At 42.9% G+C, this 21,688-nt stretch overlaps 1 protein-coding gene across 1 annotated transcript; it reads right to left on the reverse strand.

The window, feature by feature from the left end:
* Nucleotides 1–7,616: 7,616 nt before the first annotated feature.
* LOC139541792 (protein odr-4 homolog) lies at nt 7,617–10,975 on the reverse strand. The gene is made up of 8 exons (XM_071346735.1): nt 10,684–10,975; nt 10,475–10,577; nt 10,263–10,367; nt 10,020–10,115; nt 9,780–9,886; nt 9,223–9,259; nt 8,625–8,762; nt 7,617–8,441 (listed from the first exon to the last, which is right to left on the reverse strand). The coding sequence occupies exons 2-8, from the start codon at nt 10,568–10,570 to the stop codon at nt 8,280–8,282; spliced, it is 741 nt and encodes a 246-aa protein (XP_071202836.1). The 5' UTR covers nt 10,571–10,577; nt 10,684–10,975; the 3' UTR covers nt 7,617–8,279.
* Nucleotides 10,976–21,688: the final 10,713 nt, after the last annotated feature.

Below are 21,688 nucleotides of genomic sequence, written 5' to 3' on the forward strand. Positions count from 1 at the left end.
CTCCCTCACCCTCTCCTGGACAGCTGCCTCCGTCTCAGAGGAGAGTATGTAGTCACACAGAGAGATGCCAGTGTCGGGAACCAGGAAGAACACCCGCTTAGCCAAGGGCTGGGAGCCCATGAATGCCTTCGCTATAGACACACACACACACATAGACACATGCAAACACACACACACACACACACACACACACACACACACACACACACACACACACACACACACACACACACACACACACACACACACACACACACACACACACACACACACACACACACACACACACACACACACAGGCATGGATAACTGCAGGGTCACACATGCACACAGATATATGCGTACCTGTTTTATATACGAAGGTCGTTTTTACATATTTTACAATTACTCAAGAGCCTCTGTCATATCGTCATGTATGATGCTGGTTGAGTGTACAGTACAAGAAAAACTACAGTGCCTAACCATCGCCATCTAGTGGCATAGCTGTGGACTAATTATTGCATTTCAAGGCCATTTAAGAACTACTGCACTTGTAACTAACTATTCATCAGTTGTTTCCTACCTGAGTTTTTATCATTTATCAGATGTTCAAAGAAGTTTTTGGCACTGCTGTAGACACTCCTGATGATGTCCCTCTTGATGTACTGTGAGTGACATGGACTCAAGGTCATCAAAAAAATCATCATGGAGATGCAGCTCAAGTGTTTGAAATACCGGGTGCCGGTATTACAGTTTTTCTCAGTCACTTTGGTGCATTTCTTAGATCAAAAGTGCAATTCTTGATACTACTTGTACAAATTCCAAATCATCTAGTCACTTGTGCACATCATTAAAGCAATTTCTTATTCCTTTGAACAAATTGCAATTGATGATGTGCAAGTGTCAGCTTTTTTCCACATTATCAATTGCTCATGTCATGTTGATCAAAATATAGTAGATGGTTCTCTGTTGAATAGTCTTACCCCTCAAAACATCTAGGCATTAGTTCCTTGCATAAGCCATTACATGCAAAATTGTTGAACTATTTGTCATAAACTGTCAAGCATAGTTTTACACATTTCTATTAGACCTTTTGTACAAAAACGTGAATTGATGAATCGTGCAGGTGAAATTGACCCTCACTCATGAAGGAATGTAAAGTGTTAGTTCAACCAACAATCAACCAGTTGTCTAAATTGCTCAAAGGTGCATCTCATGAAGAATCAATTGGCAAGCATATATAGACAGACCACAACACAGAGTTGCAATTTTCCAATAATGGATGGCCCAGGAAACGAACAGGGTCAACAGCCAAGAGGAGGAAGAAGAGGAGCAAGGATGAGTGGTGGAAGGCAAAACAGAGGAAGAGGCAGAAGAGGACATAGGCGCATATCTGATGACATAAGGGCCACTATTGTAGACCATGTTGTCAATCATGGCCTTACAATGGCTGAGGCGGGTCGAAGGGTGCAGCCGAATATTGGGAGATCAACCGTGTCCTCAATAGTTCAAACGTTTCAAAGAGAGAACAGGTATGTCCACCAATGTACAGTGCACTGTTACTGTATATAAGCAGTATACTGTATACTTCCTACAATGCTTCATATTACAGTAGTCCACTTGTATTTCACAGCATACAGAAATATACTCTATACAGATACATACTGCACCTTACATGCACCCACCTGTATGTTTTACAGTAAAATGTGTGTTCGCATAGTTTTTGTCTATGTGAAAGTGTGCGATGCATCACTGCATTTTTCCCCACATAGGACTGCAAGATTACCTCAAACCGGTGGCAGAGGACGCCTTTTCACACCTCAACAGGAGGAGGCTATTTGCACCATGGTCCGAGCAAACATTTACATTTACATTTAAGTCATTTAGCAGACGCTCTTATCCAGAGCGACTTACAAATTGGTGCATTCACCTTATGATATCCAGTGGAACAACCACTTTACAATAGTGCATCTAACTCTTTTAAGGGGGGGGGGGGGTTAGAAGGATTACTTTATCCTATCCTAGGTATTCCTTAAAGAGGTGGGATTTCAGGTGTCTCCGGAAGGTGGTGATTGACTCCGCTGACCTGGCGTCGTGAGGGAGTTTGTTCCACCATTGGGGTGCCAGACAGCAGGCAAACAATGCCATACACAGGCAAACAATGCCATGAGACTCAGGGAAATACAAAGGACCATTATAGAAGACAACGATGTCTTTGAAAACATCCATACGGTTAGCATCTCAACCATCGACAGGGTGCTGCATAGAAACCAGATGAGTATGAAACAGCTGTACCGTGTACCATTCCAAAGGAATGAGGACAGAGTTAAGGAGCTACGGTACCAGTATGTACAGGTAAAACATATATCTATCTAACTACTTTACAGCAACATTTTATAGTGATACATAGTACAGTAAGCATAAACTGCACACATTTCCATTGCTGTGGAAGGAAAATGCAATATATGTACATTTTATGTCACTCTTCCTTACCAAAACAAATTCAACTGTGTGTTCTGGGATATAGCGTATAATGGAGTTGGAATCAAGTGAACCCTCTCACAACTTTGTATACGTGGATGAGGCTGACTTCAACCTGACCAAATGCAGAAGGCGGGGTCGGAATATCATCGGTCACAGAGCTACTGTGGATTTGCCAGGCCAACGGGGAGGAAATATCAGCATGTGTGCTGCTATTTCGGAGCATGGTGTCCTAACCCATACCCCCTTATAGGGCCATACAACACCCAGCATCTACTCAACTTTTTAGAGACTCTCTACAGGGCTCTCATCCCTGATGATGAGAGGGGTCTGTTTAGAGAGGATTTACCAAAGTATGTGGTCATTTGTGATAATGTGAGTTTCCATCGATCAAACATCATAAGGCAATGGTTTGTGACCCACCCGAGGATGCTCATAGAATTATTCCCACCTTATTCACCATTCCTTAACCCAATTGAGGAGTTCTTTTCAGCATGGAGGTGGAAAGTGTACGATCGTCAGCCACACACACACAGATGACCCTGCTGGCTGCAATGGATGCAGCATGTGAGGACATCACAGTAGACGCCTGCAGAGGATGGATAAGGCATTCCAAAAGATTCTTTCCACGTTGCATTGGAAGGGAAAATATCCGGTGTGATGTGGATGAGAATATGTGGGCCGACAGACAGGAACGTCTGGATGTGTAGAGACAGCACAACAGTGCTGCGGGCAAAGTTGTGCCTTAGGGGTGGTTTCCTGTGTTTCTTTCTAATTTAGTTTTTTTTCCTTTGTGCCCCTTGGGTTGTCCAGTCTCTTTCAATCAATAACCCACATACAGTAATATGTAAATAGTACTGTTGAAATTGATATATGCCATAGAAGTGCAGCTTTGTGCATTTTCAATACAGTAACTGTCATCCAAACTGTAGCCTAAGTTTACATCAGGTAATACTGTCAAAATACACAGTTACATTGACAACATGCCTAAACATTTTGACGACCTTGTTCGTGAACAATGACTCAATGACTTATCATTCTGATGACACTGACATGATCATTGGCATGAATATTTACTTTTGAGAGATGTACTAAGGATTTTTAGTGACTGACTAGCTTTAGAAACATATCTATTGTATATTGCAGTTGGTACAAATTGTTCTGAGAAATGCACTTATTATTTTGCACATGTTAGGGATGATGTGAAAAATGCACCAAAGCGACTGAGAAAAACTGTATTGGTGCCCACAGTTGCCTACCATGGTGGTGGTCTTGGCAGTGGTCCTTGCAGGGTTCATGTACGCTCTGCACCCCAGACTCCCCTTCAGTCTCAGGATACAGCTGCATACCTGCACTGACGCAGTGGACGGCCTCTCCCCCAGCTTGCCCCCTGCCTACAAGACAACACAGAGACAGAGAGACAGAGAGAGAGAGAGAGAGAGAGAGAGAGAGAGAGAGAGAGAGAGAGAGAGAGAGAGAGAGAGAGAGAGAGAGAGAGAGAGAGAGAGAGAGAGAGAGAGAGAGAGAGAGAGAGAGAGAGAGAGAGAGAGAGAGAGAGAGAGAGAGAGAGAGAGAGAGAGAGAGAGAGAGAGAGAGAGAGAGAGAGAGAGAGAGAGAGAGAGAGAGAGAGAGAGAGAGAGAGAGAGAGAGAGAGAGAGAGAGAGAGAGAGAGAGAGAGAGAGAGAGAGAGAGAGAGAGAGAGAGAGAGAGAGAGAGAGAGAGAGAGAGAGAGAGAGAGAGAGAGAGATTGGAGAATCCAATGGGTTCTGGTAGTCTTTAATAGTTGATTCTAGGATTTGTATTTGATCATGTATATGTTTTTGTTCTTTATTCTTTGTTATAGAGCCAAAAAGATTGGAGAAGTGGTTTACCCATACATCTCCATTTTGGATAGATAATTCTTCGTGTTGTTGTTTGTTTAGTGTTTTCCAATTTTCCCAGAATTGGTTAGAGTCTATGGAGTCTTCAATTACATTGAGCTGATTTCTGACGTGCTGTTCCTTCTTTTTCCGTAGTGTATTTCTGTATTGTTTTAGTGATTCGCCATAGTGAAGGCGTAGACTCAGGTTTTCCGGGTCTCTATGTTTTTGGTTGGACAGGTTCCTCAATTTATTTCTTAGATTTTTGCATTCTATATCAAACCATTTGTCATTGTTGTTCATTTTCTTCGGTTTTCTATTTGAGATTTTTTCTATTTTTAGATTTGATAGGGAAGCTGAGAGGTCAAATATACTGTTAAGATTTTCTACTGCCAAGTTTACACCTTCACTATTGCAGTGGAACATTTTACCCAGGAAGTTGTCTAAAAGGGATTGAATTTGCTGTTGCCTAATTGTTTTTTGGTAGGTTTCCAAACTGCATTCCTTCCATCTATAGCATTTCTTAATGTTACTCAGTTCCTTTGGCTTTGATGCCTCATGATTGAGTATTGCTCTGTTCAAGTAGACTGTGATTTTGCTGTGGTCTGATAGGGGTGTCAGTGGGCTGACTGTGAACGCTCTGAGAGACTCTGGGTTGAGGTCAGTGATAAAGTAGTCTACAGTGCTACTGCCAAGAGATGAGCTATAGGTGAACCTACCATAGGAGTCCCCTCGAAGCCTACCATTGACTATGTACATACCCAGCGTGCGACAGAGCTGCAGGAGTTGTGACCCGTTTTTGTTGGTTATGTTGTCATAGTTGTGCCTAGGGGGGCATATGGGGGAGGGAATGCTGTCACCTGCAGGCAGGTGTTTGTCCCCCTGTGTGCTGAGGGTGTCAGGTTCTTGTCCAGTTCTGGCATTTAGGTCGCCACAGACTAATGAGTTACAGGACAAAATAAAAACCCTCAAACCCAAAAAGGCCTGTGGTGTTGATGGTATCCTTAATGAAATGATCAAATATACAGACAACAAATTCCAATTGGCTATACTAAAACTCTTTAACATCGTCCTTAGCTCTGGCATCTTCCCCAATATTTGGAACCAAGGACTGATCACCCCAATCCACAAAAGTGGAGACAAATTTGACCCCAATAACTACCGTGGAATATGCGTCAACAGTAACCTTGGGAAAATACTCTGCATTATCATTAACAGCAGACTCGTACATTTCCTCAATGAAAACAATGTACTGAGCAAATGTCAAATTGGCTTTTTACCAAATTACCGTACAACAGACCATGTATTCACCCTACACACCCTAATTGACAACCAAACAAACCAAAACAAAGGCAAAGTCTTCTCATGCTTTGTTGATTTCAAAAAAGCCTTCGACTCAATTTGGCATGAGGGTCTGCTATACAAATTGATGGAAAGTGGTGTTGGGGGTAAAACATACGACATTATAAAATCCATGTACACAAACAACTAGTGTGCGGTTAAAATTGGCAAAAAACACACACATTTCTTCACACAGGGTCGTGGGGTGAGACAGGGATGCAGCTTAAGCCCCACCCTCTTCAACATATATATCAACGAATTGGCGCGGGCACTAGAACAGTCTGCAGCACCCGGTCTCACCCTACTAGAATCCGAAGTCAAATGTCTACTGTTTGCTGATGATCTGGTGCTTCTGTCACCAACCAAGGAGGGCCTACAGCAGCACCTAGATCTTCTGCACAGATTCTGTCAGACCTGGGCCCTGACAGTAAATCTCAGTAAGACCAAAATAATGGTGTTCCAAAAAAGGTCCAGTCACCAGGACCACAAATTCCATCTAGACACCGTTGCCCTAGAGCACACAAAAAACTATACATACCTCGGCCTAAACATCAGCACCACAGGTAACTTCCACAAAGCTGTGAACGATCTGAGAGACAAGGCAAGAAGGGCCTTCTATGCCATCAAAAGGAACATAAATTTCAACATACCAATTAGGATCTGGCTAAAAATACTTGAATCAGTCATAGAGCCCATTGCCCTTTATGGTTGTGAGGTCTGGGGTCCGCTCACCAACCAAGATTTCACAAAATGGGACAAACACCAAATTGAGACTCTGCATGCAGAATTCTGCAAAAATATCCTCCGTGTACAACGTAGAACACCAAATAATGCATGCAGAGCAGAATTAGGCCGATACCCACTAATTATCAAAATCCAGAAAAGAGCCGTTAAATTCTACAACCACCTAAAAGGAAGCGATTCCCAAACCTTCCATAACAAAGCCATCACCTACAGAGAGATGAACCTGGAGAAGAGTCCCCTAAGCAAGCTGGTCCTAGGGCTCTGTTCACAAACACAAACACACCCCACAGAGCCCCAGGACAACAGCACAATTAGACCCAACCAAATCATGAGAAAACAAAAAGATAATTACTTGACACATTGGAAAGAATTAACAAAAAAACAGAGCAAACTAGAATGCTATTTGGCCCTAAACAGAGAGTACACAGTGGCAGAATACCTGACCACTGTGACTGACCCAAACTTAAGGAAAGCTTTGACTATGTACAGACTCAGTGAGCATAGCCTTGCTATTGAGAAAGGCCGCCGTAGGCAGACATGGCTCTCAAGAGAAGACAGGCTATGTGCACACTGCCCACAAAATGAGGTGGAAACTGAGCTGCACTTCCTAACCTCCTGCCCAATGTATGACCATATTAGAGAGACATATTTCCCTCAGATTACACAGATCCACAAAGAATTCGAAAACAAATCCAATTTTGATAAACTCCCATATCTACTGGGTGAAATTCCACAGTGTGCCATCACAGCAGCAAGATTTGTGACCTGTTGCCACAAGAAAAGGGCAACCAGTGAAGAACAAACACCACTGTAAATACAACCCATATTTATGTTTATTTATTTTAACTTGTGTGCTTTAACCATTTGTACATTGTTACAACACTGCATATATATAATATGACATTTGTAATGTCTTTATTGTTTTGAAACTTCTGTATGTGTAATGTTTACTGTTCATTTTTATTGTTTATTTGACTTTTGTATATTACCTACCTCACTTGCTTTGGCAATGTTAACACATGTTTCCCATGCCAATAAAGCCCCTTGAATTGAATTGAATTGAAATTGAGAGAGAGAGAGAGAGAGAGAGAGAGAGAGAGAGAGAGAGAGAGAGAGAGAGAGAGAGAGAGAGAGAGAGAGAGAGAGAGAGAGAGAGAGAGAGAGAGAGAGAGAGAGAGAGAGAGAGAGAGAGAGAGAGAGAGAGAGAGAGAGAGAGAGAGAGAGAGAGAGAGAGAGAGAGAAATTCCACAGTGTGCCATCACAGCAGCAAGATTTGTGACCTGTTGCCACAAGAAAAGGGCAACCAGTGAAGAACAAACACCATTGTAAATACAACCCATATTTATGCTTATTTATTTTAACTTGTGTGCTTTAACCATTTGTACATTGTTACAACACTGTATATATATAATATAACATTTGTAATGTCTTTATTGTTTTGAAACTTCTGTATGTGTAATGTTTACTGTTAATTTGTATTGTTTATTTCACTTTTGTATAATATCTACCTCACTTGCTTTGGCAATGTTAACACATGTTTCCCATGCCAATAAAGCCCCTTGAATTGAATTGAATTGAATTGAATTGAGAGAGAGAGAGAGAGAGAGAGAGAGAGAGAGCGAGAGAGAGAGAGCGAGAGAGCGAGAGCGAACGAGAGCGAGGAGATTGCAACGTGGGTTCATCTGAACCTCTATATGGAGCAGATTTGAGCCCGTTACACTGATCCATAACAAGTACAACAATCCGATTTTTGCAGTCATTCTTTTCCCTTCTCAATATTCATATTCCCACTTACCGTTGGGATGAAGATCTGACCTTGAATCTTTATTCTTTGTGAATTGTTCCTCTAAAGAACATACAGGACATAAACAGTTGTCATTCACAAGGATCGTCAGCAACGACATTGCAATATTCAGTTGCACACCACACCAAACTTGCCTTAGTTGTGGGGTTCAAATTTGTCTTAGCTGGTAGCTTTTTGTTGTTGAGGAGGCAAACACTGGCCTCAGTCTTCTTTGCCCACCTCATCATCCCATCCTAACATGGATAAGATGTATTGTCACTTTGTCAGTAGAAGTAGTGGTGGAAGAAGCCTTGTCTGATGGAAGACTGAATGTGTAATAAACATGTAACAATAATAATCATTAAACTAGGCCTCTGTCCAAAATGGCACCACATTCCCTATATAGTGCACTACTTTTGACTGGGGCCCTAGGTTACCTTCATGGCCTGCATCAGACCGTGGCGGGTCTTGTCCTTGATAGGGAACATCAGGTCGATGTCCATGGGGCAGACAGCAACAGGCCAGAATGCTGTCATCCACTGCAGGTAACTCCATGTTGCAGATTTAGAAGATTTCTGTAAGACATGACGTGCAGTAAGTCAACGTTTATCAACACTAACCAGGAACGAGAGTTCAGCCTTTCCTCTCCTTCTCTCCCAGTACCCCCCTCACGCTGCTACTCGCTGTTTATTATCTATGCATAGTCCCTTTACCCCTACCTACATGTACAAATTACCTCGACTAACCTGACCGGTATCCCCTGTATATAGCCTCGTTATTGTTATGTCATTTTATTGTGATACTGTTTTATTTTATTTTTTACTTTATTTATTTATTTATTAAGTAAATATTTTCTTGAACTGCATTGTTGGTTAAGGGCTTGTAAGTAAGCATTTCCCTGTAAGGTCTACACCTGTTGTATTCGGCACATGTGACAAATACAATTTGATTTGCAGTGTATTGCGGTGTTAGAAGATAATACACAGGCAAATGAATGAATGAGTAAAATGTTGAAAATCTCAACTCTGTACTCACACTAGGTTCTTTAATGTTCATAATCCAGCAAGTCACTCTGTGATGAAATTGTTAAGAAAGAGTGTGTTCTCTTTAGTCTTTGTGTTATGTGCATGTGTGTCAGTGTGTGTGTGTCTGCGTGTGTGTGTCTGCGCGTGTGTGTCTGCGTGTGTGGATGTGTGTGTGTGTGTCTGCGCGTGTGTGTCTGCGTGTGTGTCTGTGGATGTGTGTGTGTGTCTCTGTGTGTGTCTGCGTGTCTGCATCTGTGTGTGTGTCTGCGTCTGTGTGTGTGTGTGTCTGCTTGTGTGTCTGCGTGTGTGGATGTGTGTGTGTGTCTGCTTGTGTGGATGTGTGTGTGTGTGTCTGCGTGTGTGGATGTGTGTGTGTGTCTGCGTGTGTGGATGTGTGTGTGTGTCTGCGTGTGTGGATGTGTGTGTGTGTCTGCTTGTGTGGATGTGTGTGTGTGTGTCTGCGTGTGTGGATGTGTGTGTGTGTCTGCGTGTGTGGATGTGTGTGTGTGTCTGCGTGTGTGGATGTGTGTGTGTGTCATCAGCAGTGGAGACTGAGTAAGAGGATACTTGTTGGTGTTGGAGCAGATATGAAGCATCACTCTGTCATTGGTGTCCTCCTCTGAGAAACCCCAAAGCCTGTCCTCGGATACACGATTTTCCACAGCAACCATAGTCTAACAGAGAAAATGCAGACAGAATACAGACAAATGGATAAATCATCAGATAGACAATCAAACCAAAAACATCTAAAGAAAGAAAATTAAGAAAAACAAAATAAGAAGAACAAAGAAGAAATTCCTGCCTCACCCGCCTCATTTTCATATGGCTCTCTTTGGTCTGATGGGACGGGGAGACCACAAACATGCCCATCACAGACAGTCCTCCAGGAACCATGCGGTTCAGCTTTAACAAAGGGAAAAATGCAGGAGTCATTAACCAAACCATAGACACTTGAATATCATAACACTATAACATCACAGTACAACAGAAGATCGTTTCAGAATAAACAATCCTCCATATTTCTCAGGCATGTTCTCCAATAAATCTCACATGTTCTGCGTGATCTAGGATGTAGTCTTTGTCATCCTCATTCATCAGGCCACCAGGATTGTCCTCCTTTAGTGGGGTCATCGCTGCATGCACCACAAACTCCCCCTGTAGCAAAACAAATGTTGAACAAATAAAATGATATTGCATTGGATAGCCTAACATTAGAAAGACGGACCACGTCCCCTTACGTACAGTAGGCCTAAATGTCTCACCTGTCCAACTAAAAGTCCAATGATGTAAGATGTGCTTGCTTTCAGGTCAGCAAAGTATTTATCCACTGCAGCATCAGCAATGATTCCTTTTCCCATTCCTAATCTGCAATTACAAATGAAGATCAATGAGAACTTTACGGTATAGGACTTTAGGTAGGCATTGTCAGTGTATTAGAAGAATGCAAGATTATATCATCAAAGAAACCTACGGGGATTTTGTTTCAATTTCAGACGTTTGGGATTTTGCTATCGTCCAGTAAACACCACTTGACGTCTCTTTTCCACTTCGCTGAGTTTCCACCACCTCATCTCCTCAACGGGTGATTCGAGAACATGTATGCAGTCATAATGCAGCAATGCATTGTGACAAAGGAAAGTTCTAGCATGTCCTTTTTTTAGAACGTTATTCATCGTAATTTATCAAAGCACAGTAGTCTATGCAGTGAATTTATAAACGCCTATTGACCATGTTCAATCAGACAAAACATGACCTTCATACAAAAAAATCCCCACTTCGTCTGCTTCTCGCTGTATTTTCGAGCTGACAGATTTTGGGGCGGAGTCATGCCTCTCGCTTCGTCTCTTCCTCGCTCAGTGCGCGTTTTCCCAAAAGCATTTTAGGCTAAATTCATCGTCGTTTAATTAAATCTCCGAGCTGTTTCCCAAAACCATCATTATTAACGTTGCACTTGAAAACGGTCGTAGTCTAATGCTTGCCTCAGACCACTCGTAGAATAAATAATTGCGTCGTTAAATGCTTTTTTGACCATCCGCTTCACTTTATATACAGGTTTCAGCTAAACATAGAATCAAATAGTTTATCCGTCTCTCTTTGGCCGCCGATAATTTCAGAACAAAGTTGACTCCAAATAGCCTACAAAGTTGCCAATGTCTTTACAGTTTATAGAAACAAGTGATGTATAACATTATGCTTTAAATGAAAATTAGATGACTGCATTAATTCAATCATATTGAAATACATTTCATGTTAATCAATTTAGTTCTATTTTGCTACTTATAGGCAACTGTCTGTAATTTGTCTCCATATATTTCATGATGTGTAGACTAACATGTGCGCAATGATGTGCCAAATCGGTGATTTAGTGTATTTTGGGGGGGTAAGCATAAGATTGGTCAATATTTGCAGCCGTATGTGGTAATAGGAGTTGATAACTCGTCAGTAGGCAATTGTGAAATAATTCTACTGATTCTAATGGAGAAAGCTGATCCGAGAGCAGCACTCCCTTGCTTTCCAGAATATTAGTATGGACACATGATCCGATGACCATTCATATCTGACTGGTGTTTTGGACACTGGAGAGTGGGGTAAGTTGAGCCAATTTTTTACATTCAACATCACTCCTTCAAGGGAAATATAGTATTCTGTCTAACGAAGATATCTAGATATATTTCAGGATGATGTGTATCCCTGGAATTAATCCAAATTCATGTAAACACAACAGTTTTGAAAACATGTGGTCTCTTGAAAACAGGTATGGGGTAAGTTGAGGGGCAGGACAGGGTAAGTTGAGGCGCAATGCAGGGTAGATTGAGGCGCAGGACAGGGTAAGTTGAGGCGCAGGGCAGGGTAGGTTGAGGCGCAGGGCAGGGTGAGTTGAGGTGCAGGGCAGGGTGGGTTGAGGCGCAGGGCAGGGTGAGTTGAGGCGCAGGGCAGGGTGAGTTGAGGCGCAGAGCAGGGTAGGTTGAGGCGCAGGGCAGGGTGAGTTGAGGCGCAGGACAGGGTAAGTTGAGGCGCAGGGCAGGGTAGGTTGAGGCGCAGGGTAGGTTGAGGCGCAGGGCAGGGTGGGTTGAGGCGCAGGACAGGGTGGGCTGAGGTGCAGGACAGGGTAGGTTGAGGCGCAGGGTAGGTTGAGGCGCAGGGCAGGGTGGGTTGAGGCGCAGGGTAGGTTGAGGCGCAGGGCAGGGTGGGTTGAGGCGCAGGGCAGGGTAGGCTGAGGTGCAGGACAGGGTAAGCTGAGGTGCAGGACAGGGTGAGTTGAGGTGCAGGACAGGGTGAGTTGAGGTGCAGGACAGGGTAAGCTGAGGTGCAGGACAGGGGAAGTTGAGCCAAATCAAATTGTATTGGTCACATACACATGTTGAGCAGATGTTATTGCGGGTGTAGCTAAATGCTTGTTTTTCTAGCTCCAGCAGTGCAGAAATATCTAACAAGTAATATCTAACAATTTCACAACAATACACACAAATCCAAAGTAAAGGAATGGAGTTATGAATATTTACACTACCGTTCAAAATTTTGGTGTCACTTAGAAATGTATTTAAAAAAAAAAAGATAGGCGTACAGAGGCCCATTATCAGTAACCATCACTCCTGTGTTCCAATGGCACGTTGTGTTAGCAATGATCATTAGAAAACCCTTTTGCAATTATGTTAGCACAGCTGAAAACTGTGGTGCTGATTAAAGAAGCAATAAAACTGGCCTTCTTTAGACTAGTTGAGTACCTGGAGTATCAGCATTTGTGGGTTCGATTACATGCTCAAAATGGCCAGAAACAACACTGTGTACTACTCCCTTCACAGAACAGCGCAAATTGGCTCTAACCAGAATAGAAAGAGGAGTGGGAGGTCCCGGTGCAAAACTGAGAAAGAGGATAAGTACAGTAGAGTGTCTAGTTTGAGAAACAGACGCCTCACAAGTCCTCAACTGGCAGCTTCATTAAATAGTACCCGCAAAACACCTCAACGTCAACAGTGAAGAGGTGACTCCGGGATGCTGGCCTTCTAGGCAGAGTTGCAAAGAAAAAGCCATATCTCAGACTGGCCAATAAAAATAAAAGATGAAGATGGGCAAAAGAACACAGACACTGGACAAAGGAACTCTGCCTAGAAGGCCAGCATCCAGGAATCGCCTCTTCACTGTTGACGTTGAGACTGGTGTGTTTTTAGCAAAGAAAGATTGCTAAAAAATCTCTGGTGACATTTCGAGAGCTTGGGACTGTTAAGTTTTATTTGCAAAAAGTGGATTCTGAGATAATTGCCATTTAAAGTTTCTGAACCATCATTGGTTTGAATGGTGTCAGTAATTGTCACGGCCATCGTAGGGAGGAGACCAAGGCGCAGCGTGATAAGCGTACATTCTTCTTTATTTAAAGAACGAACACTGAACAAAACGAACAAAATAACAAAACGAACCGTGAAGCTAATATGGATAGTGCAGACAGGCAATTAAACATAGAATAAGAACCCACAAAACCAAAAGGGAACATGGCAACCTAAATATGATCCCCAATCAGAGACAACGGTAAACAGCTGCCTCTGATTGGGAACCAATTCAGGCCACCATAGACATACATATGCCTAGACTTACCAACAACCCTAGACATACAAAAAACCCTAGACAATACAAAACAAGCATACACACCCTCGTCACACCCTGACCTAACCAAAATAATAAAGAAAACATAGATAACTAAGGTCAGGGCGTGACAGTATTTAAAAAAAAATCTTGTATTCTTTTCTCTTAGTCTGTCATGTACAATCGCTCTAATCATGCTACTGATATGTTCTTGCATCATTCAGGATTGAAATAATAGTATCTTGGGACTATAACGCAGATGGAATGTTATAGTCCCAAGCTCTCCATTTGCTTGTTTCTTGAGATTTATGGTAGTGTGTACATTTTTAATAGTCTCTTGTCAAATAGCAATTATCCGAGGTCCCTCTTTGTGGCACCTGACCACACGACTGAACAGTGCGACAAAACCAGGGCCTGTAGGACCTGCCTTGTTGATAGTGCTGTTAAGAAGGCAGAGTAGCACTTTATTATGGACACACTTTATTATGGACATTATGGACATCTTCCCATCTCATCTACTGTTGTATCATAATGTGATATTTCAGTTTTTTATTTTTAATACATTTGCAAAAATGTCTAAAAACATGTTTTTGTTCTGTCATTGTGGGTTATTGTATGTAGATTGATGAGGGAATAAAACCGTTTAATCGGTTTTAGAATAAGGCTGTAACGTAACAAAATGTGTAAAAAGTCAAGGGGTCTGAATACTTTCTGAATGCACTTTATATGCATGTTCTTGTCAAAAAGATTAAATGCATTTTTAATAGTCTCTTCTCCCGCCTCCCTCATCAAACATACATTTGGCAATTGTGTGTTGTATTTCTCCTCTTTTTAATTGCAGCTTGCTTTCTTGCACACTGGACCATGCAGGAGCTTTGCCTCTGCTGTGGCTGCATGTCTACCAACGGGATGAAGAGAGGCAGCAGGGAACATGCTGTCAACTATATGAGGTGGGACTACAGGGCCACGTTGCGTAGCCAAATGTTGTCAAATGTCATCCCGGTTGCGTCTTCTTGGTTCCTAGTGAATGTACACCCCCAGGATATTACTCTGGGTCCTGTATTATTAGTTCAACTCTGATATTCAACCACATGAGGGCATACCATACCTGCCCATAACAATAATAAAACATCCGCAACACTGCCCTGTTCATTTAGTAGTTGCCCCCAGTCCAGAGATTGTCATGATGAGGAGTTATTGATCAATAGAGGTCATTGATCAAACTATTGATTAACATTGCATGTGCAGTGTTATGGCCATAACTCTACAGAAATTATTCTACGATAACATAAACCATGTTTTTTTAAACTGCTAGTCCAATTATTTATCAACTGAGAAAACAGCTTCAGTATTATTTATGAGAATGGTATCATAGAATATGATGTCAACTCAAGGTCACAGGTCATGAAAGGTGCCTAATGAATCAAGTGTCCATAGTAATATTCATTGTGGCAATTTGGGAGTCCCTCTGGCTAAAATTACTTTGTAGAGAAAAAACAAACCATCAGGAAACTTAGGGGCATACCTTGCCAACCATAATCAGGGGCATAACTTGCCAACCATAATGCACAAGGGCTAGGTTCTTTCCCAGCCTCTGAGTAAAGGGAGAGAACATTTCATTATTTAGTCATTACATATTTGAAAGATTAACACACACAATTCATCCTCATTGATAACCTTAAAGAAAGAGACCAATAGGAAAGTCTCTTTCGCTCTATGTCTTGTTTCTGAGGCATCTATCAACCTGGATGTACTTCTGTCCTTAAGCTGTTCGTGTCTATTAATGTTCTGTATTATGTCATGTTTCATGTTTTGTGTGGACCGCAGGAAGAGTAGCTGCTTCTTTCGCAACAACTAATGGGGATCGTAATAAAATACCCCCAAAAATACCAATACAACTTAGCTTCTCTATCTCTCTCTTCCTTCGTCCCCCTTTCTCTCTTCTTCCATCCCCCTTCTCTCACGATCTCGCTCTCTCTCTCTCTCTCTCCTGCTCGGAATCCCTCTCTCCAATCGTATGAGTGACTGTAATTGGTACTGTGTCTTTTTTAAATGGTGAGGTAACAACAGAAGTTGTCATGGTCTTCACTGATCAAAACTATGCTCTCCCTCCTCAATGTTGGTTTGGCTGCTGAGTGCTGGAGAGATTCTGTTATGTGGGCTGTTGGCGATGTGCATAATCATTCATTATTAGCGATGTCTTCGATAAGCTAACACCAAAATCCATAGCTCTTACCACGCAGATAAGCCAAGCACGCGTCACTGTGATCTACTTTGTCTTTTTTACCCATACTCTTTCAGTCATACGTCAGGCTAGGCGTGGGTGTTGTATTTTGTTTTTTACTCTGGGGGACTGAGCCATTTGTTGACTGTTGTTTCCCAGAACAGACCTTAAGGCAGAGGAGGAACCTAGTGCAAATCAACAGATATTATAGGGGCAATATATTTCTCTGCAGAATTTATGAGACCATCAAAATTAATCATTGCCACTGACAGCTAGATTGCCTAACTCATCCAGAAACCCCGGAAATGTTATCCCCACTCTCCCTCAAGTGTTTAGGCGTGAGCTGCAAACGTACTTTGCCCACGCCTGGGCCTCGCCGTTCGGTGGCATGGCAATAAGCTATGTTGATTTAATATCCGTTTGCTGCATGCATTTGACTAGGCCGTGTCATCAGCTCACAAGGTGCTGCAGCACAGGATGCCCTCATTAATCACCCCTCCCCCCTGGTGGACAGTCATGGTCCTCTCTCTCAGGCTCAGCACCTGATCAAGGCCATGCTACTGCATCATTACTATAGCTACCGAGAGATAGTAGAGGCTACCTCATAGGGTGCACCTCTGCTCCAAGGGATGAATTTTCAATCCGAATTTTCAATCCTTTTTAGTCCAAGAGTAGTCTCACTCTTGGTCTGGGAAACTGGTCTCTATGGTGAAGTTGTCACTGTGTTTTCCTGTTATTAAACTGGTTTGACCTAAGAGGGCAGCAAGGCAATGAAGTGGAAACAAGAAGGATTTGCTTTCACCTCTCCTGTCCTTTCAGAGCAGTGCAGACGGAGAGGAGGAGACAAGGCGACACCAGCAATGAAATACAACCTTCAACATCCCCCTATAAAATGCCTTCCCTCCTGTCTTCATCATGTTTGCTTGAGGGAGTAGGCTACGTGTGATCATGGGACAGGGTGGGCAGTGTTGACATTCTAGGAATGAGATACGGGGGGTGGGATTTGAAAAATAAGTTCTGGCATCTGAAATTAAACTGTTAGATTCCCCTTCTCCTACTCTTTTGACATCTCTGTTAAAAGGTTGGACAGGACTCATTTTTACTGTGATGGGCGATGCTATCAATGGTGACTTTTGTTTTAAAGGAAGGTTACTGGAATGTGCCACGTTAGTTTTCTCCTGACGGCTGTCAGTGCTTATTGCTGTTTTTGGGGTGAGTGGCGCAGTTGACACACATTGGATTGGTACGATGTTGGGTCAGTGTTTAAAATCCTTAAGTTTACGCCTTCCAATCATTGACAGTGTGGGGGTTCAGACTGAGAGGAGGGATGGGGGGGTGGTATCTTGTCTGGTGTGGGGCCCGGGTGGGGGTGTCTCCTTGTTATTCAAGATGGACGATGGGCGGTGTGTGCATATGTGTGTGTGTGTGTGTGTGCATGTGTTTGTGTGTGTGTGCGTCACTAGCAGAAAGGGCGGACAGACACCGGGTTGTTTGGGCGGTTTGAGGTCTCTGAAGATATTTCACAGATCCTTGAGCAAAGTAATCCACAAGCCCTTGATACAAGTTGTCAAACAGAACGCACTGTTGGAAGATGCTGAGTGGACTAGTTTACCGCCGCTGAGCTGTGTCATAGTTACAATTGGACATGCTCCTGCTTTTGTTCCGAAATGATAGGTTATTTTCACAAGGTCAAAACAGGCCATTTTTATTGATGGATGAATCGATCCCCACCTCACTCTATTAGCTGTTCAGGTGTACGTCTTGTTTTTATTGATGATGCTTAGTATTGATGTGATAGGCTACATGTCCTCTTCTATTGGGCCAAACTGGTCCAATCTGTGATCAACCACTAATGTTTTCATTATGTGTTGGACATAATGCCATACATTTTTCAGGAAAAAACACCACACTTCTCTGCCGTTACCAGCTCATCACTTCAGTAGCAACTAACCTACATGATTCATTTTTTATTCAATTCAGTGTCATACACCAATTTCTTGAAGTAGACTATATATACAAAAGTATGTGGACATCCTTTGAAATTAGTGGATTGGCTGCCCCAGTCAACTGTAAGTGCTGTTTTTGTGAAGTGAAAACGTCTAGGAGCAACAACGGCTCAGCCGTGAAGTGGTAGGCCACACAAGTTCACAGAACAGGACCACCGAGTGCTGAAGTGCGTAGCGCGTAAAAATCACCTGTCCTCGGTTGCAACACTCACTACCGAGTTCCAAACTGCCTCTGGAAGCAACGTCATCGGGAGCTTCCATGAACCATGATATCGGTTTCCATGGCCGAGCAGCCGCACTCAAGCCTAAGATCACCATGTGCAATGCCAAGCGTTGGCTGGAGTGGTATAAAGCTCGCCACCAATGGACTCTGGAGTAGTGGAAACGCATTCTCTGGAGTGATGAATCACGCTTCACCATCTGGCAGTCCGACGGATGAATCTGGGTTTGGCGGATTCCAGGAGAACGCTACCTGCCCCAATGCATAGTGCCAACTGTAAAGTTTGGTGGAGGAGAAATAATAGTCTGGGGCTGTTTTTCTTAATGCTACAGCATACAATTACTTTCTAGACGATTCTGTGCTTCCAACTGTGGCAACAGTTTGGGGAAGGCCATTTCCTGTTTCAGCATAACAATGCCCCCTTGCACAAAGCGAGGTCCATACAGAAATAGTTTGTCGAGATCGGTGTGGAAGAACTTGACTGGCCTGCACAGAGCCCTGAACTCAACCCCATTGAACACCTTTGGGATGAATTGGAACGCCAACTGCAAGCCAGTCCTGATCGCCCAACATCAGTGCCCGAGACCTCACTAATGCTCTTTTTGTCACGGCCGTTGAATGAAGAAGACCAAGGTGCAGCGTGGTGAGCGTACATATTACTTTTATTTATATGTCGCCGACAAAACAATAAACACTACAAAACAACCGTGAAGCTTAAGGCTATGTGCCACAAACAAAGTCAACTTCCCTGTCACGTTCTGACGATAGTTCTTGTGTGTTTTGCTTGTTTTAGTGTTGGTCAGGACGTGAGCTGGGTGGGCATTCTATGTTGTGTGTCTTGTTTGTCCGTTTCTATGTTTGGCCTAATATGGTTCTCAATCAGAGGCAGATGTTTTGTGTTGTCTCTGATTGGGAATCATATATAGGTGGCTTGTTTTGTGTTGGGGATTGTGGGTGGTTGTTTCCTGTCTCTGTGTTTTCTCTGCACCAGATAGGACTGTATCGGTAAGCCACGTTTGTTATTTTGTAAGTGTTCACTGTTTAATCGTCATTATTAAAATCATGTTGAACACGAGCTACGCTGCGTCTTGGTCCGATCCCTGCTACACCTCCCCTTCAGACGAAGAGGAGGAAGGCTGCCGTTACATTCCCACAAAGACAGGTGGAAAAAAGGGCTACCTAAGTATGGTTCTCAATCAGAGACAACGATAGACAGCTGTCCCTGATTGAGAACCCTACCCGGCCAAAACATAGAAATACAAATAATAGAACATAGAATACCCACCCCAACTCACACCCTGACCAAACCAAAATAGAGACATAAAAAGGATCTCTAAGGTCAGGGTGTGACACTTTTGGCCAACTCAATATTAATGCCCATGATTTTGCAATGAGATGTTTAACGAGCAGGTGTCCACATACTTTTGGTCATATAATGTGTTGTGTGCCCAAAACACAAAACAAAATTCAATTTGACAGTTTACACATATAATCAAGCCAAGTGAAGCTACCATTTAGCCAGAATATACAAGCAATACATCTGTACAGTAGTTTAATCCTGTGTAATTTAGTTTCATATCTGAAGATGGCTGTCTGAAGAAACTGTACTTGTTACATTCTCAATTCAAGATGTGATTTTCTTTGCTACTATAAAAGGACTCCCACATAGGTAGGATATCCCTCTCTCCCCATATAGGTAGGATACCCCCCCTTATCAGTTGGCTACAGAACGCCCAGGTGAGTGCCAGCAGGCCCATGTTCCTTTATCTCAAGCAGGAATTACGTTGACCTTGCAGCGATTTAAACTCTTTATCTGCACCTCAATAATCTGCTTCACAGGAAAGCACATCAGCTGAAAAATTACCAGCAGGTTCTCAGAGTGTCTCTGTGGGGTCTAGTTCAGATACAGAGGCTGCAGAGAGACAGGGCTGGAGCTGTAGGTCGCACACCAGGTAGCTATGCTTAGGCCAAGTGCACTGTTTTACCTGACAGACATGGATGGTAATGGAGCAATGCTGTTTGACATTAAGAAACATTTCTTATTTCACAGAATTTCTTCTAGTTGAACTACTTCTGCAGCTCTACAAAGCCATGCTAGTTCTCTTGTCATATTTACGGTCTTTGTCATATTTACTGTCAATCTCATTCTCACCACTACTGCCTTTCCCACTCACCCTCACCCTCATCCCCACCGCCTCTCTCTCTCTCTCTCGTCCATACACAGCACAACTCTAGGCTTCAATGAGTGGTTGCCATGGAAATGAAATGGCCCAGTCACTCTTGTGCCTTGTGCTTGCCTTGTGTGTGTGTGTGTGCTTGGGTATGCTTGTGTGAGTGTCAGAGTCACTAGGCTGTACCTGCCTCTCCTCAGTCAAAGCAGTGAGACCTACATGTGTGATGCTGCCAGGCCATCCTACTTCACCATTCATCCTGTCAAACTGTTGTGACAGCTGGTCAGTCCTGATGCTCTCAACTGCCACACCTCTCTTCTCTCTGCTGTGGATGGAGACATACAGCAAGGAATATGCAAACTATGTATTCATTCACTTATAACCCTTTCTCATTGAAATGGGTCTCTTATAAAATCCTCTATTTTCCACTTGATGTAGTGTAAGGTTTAAAATACTGCATGTGCGTCATTTCTCATTCCTTTCGAAGTGAGCTTTTCACTATGCAGAAATGCCATTCATTCATTTATTCATTAAAATTCTCTTTCTCTCCCTGTCATTCTCTCTCCCACCCCTCTCTTTTGCTACCCCCCCCCCTCTCTCTTTCGCTCTCTCTCACGCCAGTGTTTTTTCTCAGAGCATTCATAAGGTTTATTTATGAGTTGATGACAGATGGGCTAATGATAATAAAGCAGGAATGATGGCGTTTCATGGGGTTCTTCCTACTTCAAACAGTTTTTATTATACAAAGCATCTTTCAGGTAAATGAATAAACACTTGTAATTGCCATGGTGTTTCAGGAAGGTCTTGGTTATCCCGTGGTAATGGAGGGAGGGAGCCTGCCCTGAGATAGAACAACACGATGCTCAGGTGAGAAGGACGAGGGAAGACGAAGCATTTCAGCATGTTGAGAGGAAAGGAAACATTTGTCTGTCGAGGGGAATTTGAAATCGTCAGTTTGGAATGACACCACAATAATTTTAAATCTGTGGGCCTATTACCTAATGGTAAGCAAATGAATCAGCTAAAACAGTGAGTTGGCAGACAGCCCACAGTAGTGTGGTCTGTCTATGGTACCTGTTTCAGAGTCTATTCATAACGTTTTAGTTCAGTTATGTTTTCTCTGTTCTTAAACCTGATTCTGGTCCGACTACTAGACAAATCCCTCCTGATTCTGGTCCGACTACTAGACAAATCCCTCCTGATTCTGGTCCGACTACTAGACAAATCCCTCATGATTCTGATCCGACTACTCGAAAAATCCTTCATGATTCTGGTCC

Source organism: Salvelinus alpinus, chromosome 16 (assembly GCF_045679555.1).
Source record: "Salvelinus alpinus chromosome 16, SLU_Salpinus.1, whole genome shotgun sequence".
NCBI lineage: Eukaryota > Metazoa > Chordata > Actinopteri > Salmoniformes > Salmonidae > Salvelinus > Salvelinus alpinus.